At 42.4% G+C, this 14,854-nt stretch overlaps 1 protein-coding gene across 8 annotated transcripts in view; it reads left to right on the top strand.

Moving 5' to 3' along the window:
* Positions 1–14,854, top strand: part of LOC143817058 (serine/threonine-protein kinase Nek5-like) — a 163,845-nt gene that overhangs the window by 112,127 nt on the left and 36,864 nt on the right. For all 8 annotated transcript variants that reach the window (XM_077298137.1, XM_077298136.1, XM_077298138.1 and 5 more), the window contains exons 5-11: positions 1,929–2,012; positions 2,101–2,171; positions 4,997–5,083; positions 5,832–5,886; positions 7,220–7,420; positions 8,980–9,076; positions 10,016–10,155. In XM_077298137.1, the coding sequence (XP_077154252.1) occupies positions 1,929–2,012; positions 2,101–2,171; positions 4,997–5,083; positions 5,832–5,886; positions 7,220–7,420; positions 8,980–9,076; positions 10,016–10,155 (735 nt within the window). The remainder of the gene's footprint in view (positions 1–1,928; positions 2,013–2,100; positions 2,172–4,996; positions 5,084–5,831; positions 5,887–7,219; positions 7,421–8,979; positions 9,077–10,015; positions 10,156–14,854) is intronic.

Here is a 14,854-nt window from a genome sequence, read left to right as displayed (position 1 = left end):
GAGAAAGCTGACTGGATTGGACGAAGCAACACCTAGTGGCAGAGGGTGTTGTGGAGGAAGAGACAGTAGGGTCTCTGTCAGGGGTGGGATCCTGACAGAGGCTTGGCATTGAAAAGAACGTAACGAGTCCGCGCCAGCTCCGGGAAGCGGCGGGACCCAAGAAAGGACTAGAAGCGAGATAGATTGTGCTGAGTGAGAAACGAGATCAAGCAATAGGAGAATACCAGTAGGGGTCGTGCTGTAAGACCGGAGCAACATCCTACTGAGGCGCACTACCGGCGGCCGGAACGCCGAGGGAGTATTTCATTAGACAGCTTCAAGCAATACTCTAAACAGCGGCAGGACAGTCAGTCTCAGGCGGGCTGTCTCACCTAAATCACCTATGAAGTCTTGGGAGGCAATTGCGGGAGAGGGGCGTCTCTAGGGTCCCGGAAGAACTCCAGGCCTACCCGACAAACGGGTGCCGTTCTAACTGTAACATCAGGAAGGGACGGAAGATTAGCAGAAGATCAGTTAATCGAGTTGTGAGGGAACACGAGAAACAGACACAACGGTTGTGGGGTACTTTCCGTAAGCATAGCAGGGAAGGACTACAACACATAGCGCTAAGAAGGAAGGCACCGATTTCCACCTGTGAAGTGAACTCTGGAGGTGCCATTGGACCGGCCGGACTTGCGCAGCCTGGTGAACCGTATTCTGGACTGAGGACTCAGAGATCTCCAGTAAAGAGGTAAAGAGACTGCAACCTGGTGTCCTCGTTATTTACCGCAACCTGCACCCCACAACTGCACCACCAACATCCACACCTATCATTCACTGTGCGCCCCACGGCAGGGTCACGGGCCGGGGCCTAGCCGCCGTGACAACCCCAGAAGCAGAGACTCAGAGGCCCGGTACCGGGTACCCCTCGGCCCTGCGGCAGTGGGGGCGCTACATATTCATGGACAATTATTGGAGTTGTGACATTCACAACCCTTGTAGGTGGGCAACTCCATAACTCCCTTCTCATCAATACCTTACAGTATCACAGTATGGGCGCTTGTCTACTCCTCTTTTTTTCTTTCTCCTCCTGGACTGATCGATCATTTCCTAAATTCTCAATTCAAGGTAAAATCTGTATTCAGTGAAGACAGATAGTTACATTACTGATATAGGAGGTTACAGTTGGTGCTCATAAGATTCTATGGAGCAGGGAGGGGGAGGAGCAAGAGGCAGAGCCCCTCCCACTCCTATCTACAGAGAATATTATGAGTAGTAACAGTAATCTCCTATCTCAGTCATGGGAAAGTCTGCATTCACTGAAGAAAGATTTTAAAGGTGAATTGAGAATGAATGATCAATCCAGGAGGAGAAAAAAAAATCAGATTTCTTTGATAAAATATATTATAAAGTTTGTTATTTTCATGCATACTATTGGTTTCTGGAATAAAAATTAAAATGATGGTTACGTCCTAAAGTTGCCTAATACAACCGCTTCGGACTTCTCTATCTGTGACTTCTTAGAGTTAGTAAATTCAATGTAACTGGGAAATACTGTATCACAAGTGACGCTCCGCCACAAATATATTCTCGACAGACAAGGTTTTGTGAGCTAAACACAAGAAGGACAGATCTTCATTGCGGACAGACGCAGATAAGAGCCCGGGCTCCAGTATTTTCTTCTCACACACAATTATTACTTAGGGTGGATTGGAAATTTAAGGGGTTGTTTAATTAAAAAATAAAAAATTACAGAGGCAAGAGCTTAGTAAAAAAAATAAATAAAAATAAAATGCTGTGGCTCCGGAACAGGCGGCTTAAAAGGTCTCTGGCAGAGAAGCAATGATGTTGAGGCTGATGATTGGCTGCAGCGGTCAGTGAACGGCAGATAATCGGAGGAATGCCATCAGTATAGATTGTATTGGACGTAATGGTATCCTTTATTACAGATCCTTAACTGGTTTGTACAGATTTCTCTGGGTTTGAAACACATCCATGACCGCAAAGTCCTCCACCGCGATATTAAAGCACAGGTATAAGTCCTATGGAATTATTCAATTTTTTTTAACTGCTAGTGATCTGGATGAAGATAACCACGAATCATTTTATCTTATCTTGCAGAATATCTTTCTCACTAATAATGGAACATTGGCCAAGCTGGGAGATTTCGGCATAGCCAGGATGCTGAACAGGTAAGAGCACCAGTACACATTAGGGGAGGCTGGTTGGACCGAGCTTATAGGTGTATGGCGGGTGGGGCAGAATGATGTGTGAAGCCATAGTCATCGCTAAGGCTACGTTCACATTTGCGTTGTTGGGCGCAGCGTCATCGACGCATACCGACACATGCGTCGTGCGTCCCTATCTTTAACATGGGGGGGCGCATGGACATGCGCCGGTATGCATTGTACTGCGTTTTACGACGCATGCGTCATATAGACGCACAAGACAGGGCGCAGGGGACGCTACTTGTAGCGTTTTCCCTGCGCCAAAAGTCCCGATCTGTAGGATCTTATGACAACGCATGCGTCGCAAAACGCTGCATTGTGTACATGCGTTGTTGGTCGCGTCTCGTCGCCGACGCTGCGCCCAACAACGCAAATGTGAACATAGCCTAAACAGCATCTCATCCTTTGCAACCGACTGTATTTTGCTCCAGTATATTTAAAACCATTGAAAAAGTCAAGATTATAAGTATTCTACAGTTTTGCAAATACCCCTCCTATGTTCACCTATTTGTCTTACTGGTTACAGATTGAGGGTATGTGCACACGTCAGGATTTCTTGCAGAAATTTTCCTGACAAAATCCGGACATTTCTGCCAGAAATATGCATGCGGTTTTTTTTGCCCGTTTTTTACGCGTTTTTTTGTGTGCGTTTTTTTTGCGGATTTTTTGCGTTTCTTTCCGGACACTCCAATTTAATAGGAAATCCGCAAAAAATCCGCAAAAATAATGAACATGTTGATTCTTTTTCCGGAATGTGTTTTTTTTTGCGGAAAAAAAAACGCAACATGTGCACAAAAAATGCGGAATGCATTCTAAATGATAGGATGTATAATGTGTGCGGTTTTTTTATGTGGAATTATAGCGTTTTTATAGGGGAAATCCGCAAAAAAACGCAAAAATTCCTGAAGAAATCCTGACGTGTGCACATACCCTCAATCCAATTTTAGGCAGCCATGTTTACTTCCATTTGCCTCTATTTCTTGCTAACCTACATTAGTTATAGATGGCCTTTATAGTATACAAAATATCACAAAACATCACCTGCACCTTTTGGCTACGTGTCATTGGTGTCTTAATTTTTAGCCCTGTACTTTTTAAAGGGAATCTGTCAACAGGCCTTTCCTATGTAATCTGAGGACATAATAAGGTAGGGGTTAAAGTACAGCATTCAACGATGTGTGTTGTGAAATTGGATTCTGGGCTCCCCCGGTGGCCACTTGTGGAATTTAACTTGTGTGCATCATCCCCTCTGTTCACCTGCTCCTATCAGGATGTGGGAGTCGCTATATAACCTTGCTCCTCTGTCAGTTTCATGCCGGTCAACAATGTAATCAGTAGCCTTTCTGTGCATGTTCCTGCTACTAGACAACTCCCAGCTAAGTTGGACTTTTGTCCTTGTGTGTTTTTGCATTTTGTTCCTGTTCACAGCTGCTGTTTCGTTACTGTGTCTGGAAAGCTCTTGTGAGCGGAAATTGCCACTCTGGTGTTATGAGTTAATGCTAGAGTCTTAAAGTAATTTCTGGATGGTGTTTTGATAGGGTTTTCTGCTGACCATGAAAGTGCCCTTTCTGTCTTCATGCTATCTAGTAAGCGGACCTCGATTTTGCTAAACCTATTTTCATACTACGTTTGTCATTTCATCTAAAATCACCGCCAATATATGTGGGGGCCTCTGTCTGCCTTTTGGGAAAATTTCTCTAGAGGTGAGCCAGGACTGTCTTTTCCTCTGCTAGGATTAGGTAGTTCTCCGGCTGGCGCTGGGCATCTAGGAATAAAAAAAAACGTAGGCATGCTACCCGGCCACTTCTAGTTGTGCGGCAGGTTTAGTTCATGGTCAGTATAGTTTCCATCTTCCAAGAGCTAGTTCTCATATATGCTGGGCTATGTTCTCTCGCCATTGAGAATCATGACAGATGTGTCACTTATCAAGCTGTGTGCTGTTTACTAATAGTGAAGGTTTTATCACTAGGAGATTATCATTGCTCCGACTCCGCCACCTCTTGTGATAAGCAGCTCACTGTCTATAGTTGTGTACACAGAGAGCCCGGTGTGGGCAGGGGCAGCTTTCTCAGCTCTGCTACATCTAAAATCTCTGTGTCAGAACCACTGCACCCAGTAAAGTAAGTGATACATCGTTGGATTCAGGGTCTCTTTGTCTACACTATGCTGCTCTCAGGCGAGGAAGCAAAAACCTGCTAACAGTTTCCTTTTAAGAGGATTATGCATACAGACATCGCTGTTGATTAGTTATTAGTACTGCCCACTTGACTCCCAAGCCCAGAATAAGCAAAAATTTCCATGAATTAGATACAAGTTATAGTGAATCTTTTCCTGTAACCCTACAGCACATATCACTGTGTTTATTTCTGCTTTGTAACATGTTGCATCTAAATTACATAGCATGTTGGACTGTGTAATATCTCTTTAATAGATATTGTCATCATTGGAATATTTATAAATTAATACAATTATTTAAAAAAAAATCACATAAATATTCAGAATTTGTGATAATTAATAAATAAAAAATACAATGTATTGCTTCAAATTTGAGTACTTTGGGGACGATTCGGCAAAATGTTTCCACTTTTGGCGTTCGTTTCTTAAGCCGGAAAGGCTACATGAGTCCCTGGCGAGACGCACAGAGGCACACGCCACTAATAAGAGGAGACATTAAGTTGTGAGCGCATCCTAATTAATTGAACACATCTTCTTCCTCATGAAGACGGTGTACGAATCGGGGACAATGGTTTGTGATTCTGATCGCTTTCTTCCTGTTGTTTCCCCCAAAGCACAATGGAGCTGGCACGGACGTGTGTAGGGACTCCATACTACCTCTCGCCAGAAATCTGTGAAAACCGACCCTACAACAATAAAACGTGAGTTGCTGTTTAGAAGGCTAGGGGGAGATTTAGGGGATGTTCAGACAATGCGTTTTTGTCGCGCTCTTCCCTTGATAAAGAAACGCAGCATTTTACTGTACCAGCAAAGTGAGAGTGATTTCTGAAATCTTGTGCATTTTTTCCCTTGCAGATCTGCAGCGTGTCTATCCTTTCAGCGTTTTTGCAGCATTTTTTCACCCTTTTATATGATTGTGACTTAAAAAAAAGCATCAAATTTTTTTAAAAAGGGGCATTTTAAGCAGCATTTTTTGTACCAAGAGATGTGTTTTTGGTGCAGACATTTTTGCTGCAAATACTGAACGTGTGCACATACCGTTACTGAGGTCGCTTTCAGACGCCGGTATAAATCAGTCAGAGATCGGACCCCAATGCATGGACTGGCCGTCCGTCCCCCGACCGGAGCGTGGCAGCCTTATAGAACTATATCAAGCTTTAACGCTCAGATCGGGAGACCCCCGGACAGTTCATGCATTGCGGTCCTATCTCGAACCAATTCATACAGACTTGTGAATGCGCCAAATTGAGTGCACCTACTGCCAAATATTATTTGTTCTACACATTTCACGCTCACCTCTTTAGTTCTGATGATTGTCAAGAGAAAGTGACAGTAGTAAAATGAGAGAAATGTTTATTTAAACCGTATTAAGGAACAAATCTCAGGACTCGTTTTCCTCCTGATTGCAGAGTCCACATCCATAAGTAAAGCGCCCATTTTTTGTTTCAGGGATATCTGGTCTCTCGGATGTGTGCTCTATGAACTTTGTACCCTCAAACATCCGGTGAGTAATAATTTTACTGTGCAAATATTGAATTGGGCAAAAGTAAAGTATCAACGGATACAGAAAAGAAAGAAAAGAACATCAAAAACTTTACTGAAAGAAAACAATCTAATACTATAGAACATCTACGGTATATGCTATTGTATCCGTCTTCTGCGATCCCCTTCCCTGTGGCATGCGGGATGCAATGTGTTAGATTAAAGTATCTAGAAAAAAAAAATACAAGATGTAAAGCGTAAGGCCTCATTCAGACGTCACGCATGAGGGAAAACTGACCGAGTTTCATCAGTGATTTCAGTCAGTTTCAGCAGAGATTTGTCCGGGTTCCATCACTTTTTCTCATATGCGAGAAAAAATTAAAAAAACGTTTCTTCACCCTCTCATATCTGTCAGTCCATGAAAATCGGACTGACCACGGATGTCATCCGAGTGCAGTCCAATTTATTTCACAGGCCCAATGCTATTTTGATCCACTCGCATCATCATCAAATATGCCTCCGTGATTTTGTGCTGATCTCTAGGTCCTCCAGGACCCCATTCACTAATATAGGTACAAGTGCTATCCGTGAAAAAGACGGGTAGCACCCATATGCAAAAAAACTGATGTCTGAATGATGCTGTTGAGTGACAGTGGTGACTGTTTGTCTGTTATAGCCTCTGTGCTTCACAGTATATTGCTGGCTGCAGAATGAGGCAACTGAGTATCTGTTAGTGAGCTCTCTCATTTGTTTTATGTTCAGCTCCACTGTGGTTATATATTGGCTAAAAAAAAAAAACAAATAAAAGAGTTCAAAAGAAAAAAAATGTCCAGCTTCACCGAATCCGTGAAAAAAAGTTTTCTTTATTCACAAACTTAAACATGGAGGATACAAACTTCAGCACAAACCATATGGGTAAGAATCTCAACGCGTTTCTGGAGACTAAGCTCCCTTGTCATGATTAAGGGAGCTTAGTCTCCAGAAACGCATTGAGATTCTTGTGCTGAAGTCTGTATCCTCCATGTTTAAGTTTGTGAATAAAGAAAACTTTTTTTCACGGATTCAGTGAAGCTGGACATTTTTTTTCTTTTGGATTCTACACGCCTGGACACAGCGGGTCCGTGCTCCCGAAACTCAGCTTATGCATCACGGGTGAGCTGGTTTATATTCCTTCTCTTCAAATTAAAGAGTTAAAAACTTTCCTGTAACAACAAGCTCACTGACGGATTCTCAGTTAACTCATTCTGCAGCCAGTAGAACTTGTGCAGGACTCCCCTTCACAGAGAAACTGTGTCCTTGGGGGGTGCATTATTCGGAAGGTGATGCAAATGACCCTATTTTTGTATTCTTTTTAGTTTGAAGCTGGAAACTTAAAGCAACTGGTGTTGAGAATCTGCCGTGGTCGGTATGAGCCGCTTTCTTCAAAGTATTCATATGATCTGAGGACATTAATCTCTCAGCTCTTTAAAATATCCCCACGAGACCGACCATCAGTCACCTCTATATTAAATAAACCTTTTCTAGAAAAGCGTATACGCAATTTTTTAAGTCCAAAGGTAGGTAATCTTTTATCTGGCTTAAAGGGATATTCCAGTTTTGGCCAATAAAGCTCCTTCATTGTAGTGTTTTATTAAAAGTTAGTAACGACCCGTGCGCCAGTGTGTCCATCACATGATCTGGGTGGATTTCCATGTTCTGGAAGTAAACAATGAAGGCTCCTATTCAATAATTAGGCCACATTCACACGTTCAGTATTTGGTCAGTATTTTGCACCAGTACTTGTTGCCAAAACCAGGAGTGGAACAATAAGAGGAGAAATATAATAGAAACACGTCACCACTTCTGTATTTATCACCCACTCCTAGTTTTGGCTTACAAATACTGATGTAAAATACTGACCAAATACTGATGTGTGAATATGGCCTAACTTACTCAAACCAGAAATTCTTTCATTTATGTTGAATTTGACATGACTATTTTTCTATAGAGAAACACACCAAAATACAAGAAAATTAATCTTATTTGATATAAATGGATATTCACACACACACACACACACACACACACACACACACACACACACACACACACACACACACACACACACACACACACACACACACACACACACATATATATATATCTATATATATATATATATATATATATATATATATACACACACAATAGGGTGAGTAACCAAATACAAAGATAAAAGTTATATTAAAAAGGTATACATTTTATTAGTACATACATTTAAAAATATGTAAAATTGTGGGGAGCAATACACAGAAGAATATAAGAAAGTTCAGGACAGACTTATTAATTAAATGTATAAATAAAGGGGGTCAAGGCTATACTCTCATCACATCAAATTATATATGAAATGAGAGCCTGTATCTAATAAATCCTTAAATAAATGTATAAATACAAAAAAAATAGATAAATAGATACACTGCATATACATGTCACAAGAACAACATACCATGCGGAAGAGAAATAGCATAAAATATAGGACCCCAGGACTCCGACGTATGTTTTGCCCCTGGCTTACTCCACTCCACTCTTTGAGAAAGCCAAGGACGAAACATAAGTCTGAGTTTCGACTTTCTCAAATGAGAGAAAATACGTCCGTGTGACCCTAGTCTTAAGCTAAGGAGAGAGTCAACACAAAGCTCGGACTCGCCCATGGCTCTCCCAACCTGAGCGTGACAGCTGCATAAAAATACATGCTGTCACACTCGAGTCAGGAGAACCGCCATTCAGCCCAAGCATTGCGTAACATGTAATACCAGACTGAACCTGTAGATAGGTGTGGTGCTGTTTCTAAGAAAGCAGCAATGCTTTTCTAATCCTGTTCTGTCCCCTTAGGTTTTGCCTCTTGGTAGTTTTCTATGATTTCCAGATAATGTAGGTGAAGGTAAACTTTAATAATTATAATCCGTCTTCCATGGAACATAATATACATAAGTCCCCCACTGTTTTATTGGTTAAAAGAATAAAGGAAGGAAGGAACAGAAGGAAGCAAGGACTTTTGTAGATTATTATGTTTTTTGTGAAAAGAGTTTCATTGATTTATCTTGATGTTTCCAACTTATGGTTTTCTGGTTTCTAGATAATAGAAGAGGAATTTAGCCATACTGTGCTACACCGAAGGAAGCCTTCCCCCAAGAGGCAAGCACACGGGCCAGTAACACCTAACCAAGCACCAGGTAACAGTACACAGGTCTATCAGGAATAGGAAAAGCATGGCTGCTTTCGCTCAGGCACAGCACCATGCTTGTCCATAGTTGTCAGCAGAGATGAGCCTATTGATTCTTAGGTGTCTGGACCAGCATCCAGGCCGGTGGTACTTGGCAGCTAGATGGGAAGCCTGCAAATCTCTTACAGTCCAGCATCCCCAGAGAGGTTCTTGACGAGCGACGAATAGTGAGATGTCATCTGTGCCTCATGTTACACAGTGTTACACAGCCGGCATGTGTCTGTAACAGGCATGACCAGAGCTAGCGCCGATTGACGGTGTTTAATCATTTAAATGGTGCTGCCAATCACTGACCACAGCACTCAAATGGCTCATTTGTCGGTGTGCACACATTAGCTCTACAAGGAGTCGGTGAAATGACTTGGCAGCCACGTGGCCTCCTGAAGGCCCCTACGGCTGCCATCAGGGCTGGACTGGCCATCTGGCAATTCTGGCAAATGCCTGAAGGGCCTGTCTGGTTGTGGGCCACCTTGTCTGCTTCGTTGTTATCAGAATCAGTGTTCTCAAGACACCCATACTGTTAACAGTTGTGACGGAGGTATCATTACATATATTGGTCTTGTAGTAAATCTTCCTTTCCTCCATGCAGGGTAATATTACTAATATATCCCATCTGGTGCTTGGGGATGAGGACAGCATGGGCCTGTGTGATTTCAAATGCCAGGGTGGAATTTCAGTCCCAGTCCGTATCTGGCTGCCATCTTAGTACTCCAATGAAGTACAGCCTTGGCTGGTGTTAGTAGAAGCATATCAGTTACACGCCATATTCTGTAGTTTCCCTTCTCTTTGCAATATTTGCTATTGTTGAGAAAGTCCATTTATAAGACAGGCAAAATGATTGGGAATGTTTGCAAGTATCTATAATTTGCTTTTTTAAATTTTCCTGAAGCTCCAAGAAATGAAAAGAACAAAGTTCATGAATTTCATCCTCCAAGACATAAAGTAGTGACTCCACCATGCCGGGCCGAATATCCTCACAAGAATGAATGGAAGCCCCCATCACGTCTTCAGCACCACAATCCTGTCAAGGTAATTAGTGGGATTAGCAATGCTGCTTTTCTACTTAAGGAGCATATTCTACGAAAATAGACACAAATAATCATCAGTAGGAACAAAATTGGTTCTCTCAGGAAGAAACATGTCAAGGAAACAGCCACGGGGTCTTGCCGATCCACCCACTGTTATCTGTTCGTTACGGTAATGCTACTCCGCTGCCTCCAATTGTCAGGCCAATTACGTAATTGCCTGACAAGTGATGTACAAGACCACGGCTGCTTCCAGTACTAGGCCTTTTATTGGGGAACTAAGCGAGCGTATGGTATATACACCTCGGATTCCAACGCCTGGAATATATGAATGTACCCCGTTCTGGTCACTGCCAGCCCTATGATAACAACAAAACTTACTCGCTGCCACCACAAACCATTTATACAGGCCAATTGGACACCCGTTACAGGTAGAGTATGTCTTCTGGGGTGCGGTTTGCAGAGCAAGAGGAACAGAGCTATTAAATTTTATATTAAATCCAGAAAGAAATGCACTGTTTATAAAAATTAAAATATACAAAAGTGTTTACAAAGAGGACAAAACAATACAATATATACAATTACATAAAATAAAAAGAAACTTCTGGTTCACGGGAATGGCTCAGATTTATGGAGGGAAGCGCTCTCTGTGAAACCGTGGATCGATCCCATACAGGAATGTATCTCCCTGGCATTGAATGAGGATCATAATTGGCATTGGCTTTTTATTAGCACAAGTTGCACCCAGACGCTACCACTCAGGAGATAGGGCTGGACTTCAGAGAGCTATAGGGTGTGTCTTAGTCTTAAAAAATTATAAGATTCCCAACATTTACAATATCTTTGCCACTGAAGGTCGCAGTCATTATATATTTTCTGTTGTGATTTTACCTTTACATAAAGACCAAATATGACCTGATTTGCACCATCTACCAGACCCATTATACAATTTGAGGGATTCTAATGGCCCCATGGCGATATGAGTGAATGCGCCCAGTTCGTCCCTTTGCTACCACACCGAAAATCTAATATACCATGAATATCGAATCAATACAAACCCTTCCTGTCTGGAACACGGAGCCAATCTGTCTACAATCTGTGTAGTGTGAATGAAAGATCTGTGCCTGGGAAAGCACACTTTTCCTCCTCTAGTTAACCTAGTTAACACCTCTCTTTTTGGTGTCTGTTTTCCCTTTCCTGTTTAATTACCTGTACACGACAGGGAGTTCTGACTTCAAAGAGATTATAACATTATCGCTGCGCTAGTTCCCCTGTTTAGTTACTTTCTGACTTTTTCCAGCAAATCCTCCCTGCAGTAACCATTTGGTCATGGCAGGCAGTTCCTGCTTCAGACTTTTCTCTCCCTATATGTTCAAAATGTGGTCCTCCTTCCAAAAGGAGTTTGGATTGTCAGCTCTTTATCCTTCTGGAGATGGCTTATGGATTTTATTTTTTTTCTATAACAAAACACAAATAAAAAACAAAATTTTTAACATTGTCAGGACAGGACAACAGTCAGAGTATGTTCACACATAACATTTTTGCAGCATTTTTTCTGTCTGCATAAAAAACCAGAGTGATGGCAGGAAAAGATTGATTTAAAAAAATGCCCAGCAGTTCAAAAGATGCAAAGAAAAAAGAATGCAGCATGTGAATGAGATTTTTGAAATTGCATTCATTTGGCTAAAACTGTAAAATGCAGAAACAAAATTTCACAAAAAATGCTGCAAAAACATCACATGTGAACATACCCTAAGTATAGTTACATGGGTTGAAAAAAGACCTAGGTCCATCAAGTTCAACCTTTCTCCACCAATTATTCATTTTGTCACTAGATTAACTATAACCTACAATATGATGTGTAATAAGGAAATCATCCAGCCCTTTTTTAAAAAGCTGTTAGTGTCTGTGTTAGAATCTGTTTAGTTTGTGACTATCCGCCATTTTCTTGTGGAGTTCTGGCTGCTGGTCTTTTTCCTCTGGTGCTGGGTTTGTCTTGGGTCAGGTGTTTGTATCAATCTTTATTAACCAGCACCTGCCTCCCAGTCCTTGCTGGATAATAGTGTTTATCTGCTTGAGCTCTAGCTTGGTTCTTTGCTTTGTCTTCTGTGTGTGTTATTTGTGCAGTGCTGGTACCTCTGGTTCTGCTCGACTTAGTTTGTTTTCTATTGGTTTCTGCAGCCTTCTCTGTGTTTTCTATGAGGAGGTGACCCGTTTTTGTACCCAGTCCTTAGTTCTTTTAGGAAACCCCTTCCCCCTATCTATAGTTCTTAGCTTGAGATTATCCTAGGATCGTCGGGGGGTCTATTCGCAAGGAATGGGTCGCCCACTCCATCGTAGGGTTTCAGCCTAGTCATAGTGCAGAGTCAGTTTTCCCCCCTTCTACCTTAGTCCTGTGTCGCAGTACGTAACAGTTTGTCCAGCCAGAAAGAAGTATATATATAAAAAAACCTCCTGGATTTCTGCAATATGAACAGCTTTCAAGATCTTGCTCAGGGTCTGCAAGGGTAAACGTTGGAAGTTGTCAGCTTACAACAGCACTTGAGTAATTGCCCTGGAATCCGCTCTGAAGAACCTAAGGCTAGGTTCACATTGCGTTATGGATGTACGTTAAATGGACTACGTTACACCGCGGCATAACGCGGTGTAACGTAGTCCGTTAACGCCGCCATTGAAAGCAATGTCGGACGCATCGCTAGCGCACGCCCACAATGGGCATGCGCTAGGCGATGTGCCATCATTGAGTGACGGACCCGAGACGCGGGCTTTCTCGAAAGGTCACCGGGTTTCCACTCACTGTGAATATGGAACACCAGGAATCTTTAAATTTGTTTGTACTTGATAAATTGCCTTTTCCAGTTATCCTGGGGTTACCCTGGTTAAAAATGCACAATCCTGTACTGGACTGGTCGTCAAGTACGATAAGATCCTGGGGTCAGGAGTGTTATGGGAAATGTTGTGATGTACACATTGCTGCTGTTGTGAAAAATGAGCTACCTGAAGCCATTCAGGAATTCTGGAAAGTATTTTCAGAAGTGGAGTCACAAGCTCTACCACCCCATAGAGATTATGATTGTGCTATTGAGTTCCCTCCCTAAGAGTCATTCATTTATTTAATCTGACGATTCCCGAGAGGCCTTAAAGGAATACCTGCAGACTAGTCTTGGTGCAGGTCATATAAGACCCTCTAAGTCCCCTGTGTCTGTGGGGTTCTTTTTTGTAAAAAAAAAAAAAAAAAAGATTGGGGTCTTAGGCCGTGTCTGGACTTCAAGGAGATTAATAACATCACTGTGCGCAATCCTTACCCCGTGCCGCTAATTCCGGATTTGTTTAACCAATTAGTTGGAGCCAATTGGTTCTCTAAGATTGATCTCCGTGGGGCATATAATTTGCTGTGGGTGAAAGAAGGCGATGAATGGAAGTCAGTCTTTAATACCCCGGAAGGTCATTTTGAGTGTCTAGTTATGCCTTTCGGCCTTACAAATGCTCTGGCGTTCTTTCAAAATTTCATTAACGACATCCTGAGGTCGTTGATCGGTAGGAGTGTTATTGTTTATTTGAATTATATTTTGATCTATTCGCCTGATCTGGAGTCGCATTGGCAGAGAGTCCGTGAGGTTCTGCAGATTCTGAGTGAAAACTCACTCTTTGCTAAACTGGAGAAATGCGAGTTTGCGGTACAGAAAATTAGTTTTTTTGGGTATTTTGTTTCCAGTGATGGTTTTGAGATGGACCCAGTGAAGGTTCAGGCGGTATTGGAGTGGCCTAGGCCTGAATACTTGAAGTCAGAGATTTTTGGGGTTTGCTAATTATTATAGAAAATTCATAAATAATTTTTCTGTTATCGCAAAACCCCTTACTGATCTTACTAAGAAGAGTTCCAATACTGTCCAATGGGCCCCTGAGGCTGTTAAGGCTTTTGAGCATCTCAAGGAGAGGTTTAGCTCTGCTATTGTTTTGATCCAGACAGATGAGACTAAGCCCTTTCTGGTAGAAGTGGACGCCTCATCAGTAGGAGTGGGGGCTGTTCTGTCCCAGGAAGGAGAGGATGGGGTGCATCCCTGTGCTTTCTTTTCTAAGAAATTCTCAGAGGCGGAGCTCAACTACGATGTTGGGAACCGAGAATTGCTGGCTATTAAGCTTGCGTTTGAGCATTGGCGACATTTTTTGGAGGGCGCTAGACATCCTATACAAGTCTTTACTGATCATAAGAACCTGATCTATCTGGATGCTGCTAAACGTTTTAAAGCCTGTCAAGCTAGGTGAGCATTGTTTTTTGCCTGGTTCCATTTCTCTGTGACATGTATCCCTGAGACAAAAAATGTTAAAGCTGATGCTTTGTCTCGAAGTTTCTCCCCAGCGGTTAATACTGAAAAGGAAGAATCTATTCTGCAGAGAGGGGTGGTGGTGGCAGCATTAGGTTCTGAGTTGGAAAATAGCATTTTTAAAGCCCAGGATGCGGCACCAACTAACACTCCGTATGGGAAATTATTTGTGCCTAAAGCCCTGAGGAGAGCTTTGTTTACGGATTGTCATGAGTCTTGTTTGGCGGGTCATCCAGGGATTGCCGAAACAAGAAAGTCGATCGGTCGGAGTTTCTGGTGGCCAGGGTGGCTAAGAGAAATTGCCAAGTGGGTGCGTCATTATACCGTGTGTGCTAGGTCTAAGGCTTCTCATGCTCCGGCGGCAGGGTTGCTTTGCCA

Source organism: Ranitomeya variabilis, chromosome 3 (genome assembly GCF_051348905.1).
Source record: "Ranitomeya variabilis isolate aRanVar5 chromosome 3, aRanVar5.hap1, whole genome shotgun sequence".
Taxonomy (NCBI): domain Eukaryota; kingdom Metazoa; phylum Chordata; class Amphibia; order Anura; family Dendrobatidae; genus Ranitomeya; species Ranitomeya variabilis.
This window is presented reverse-complemented; position numbering and strand designations above follow the sequence as displayed.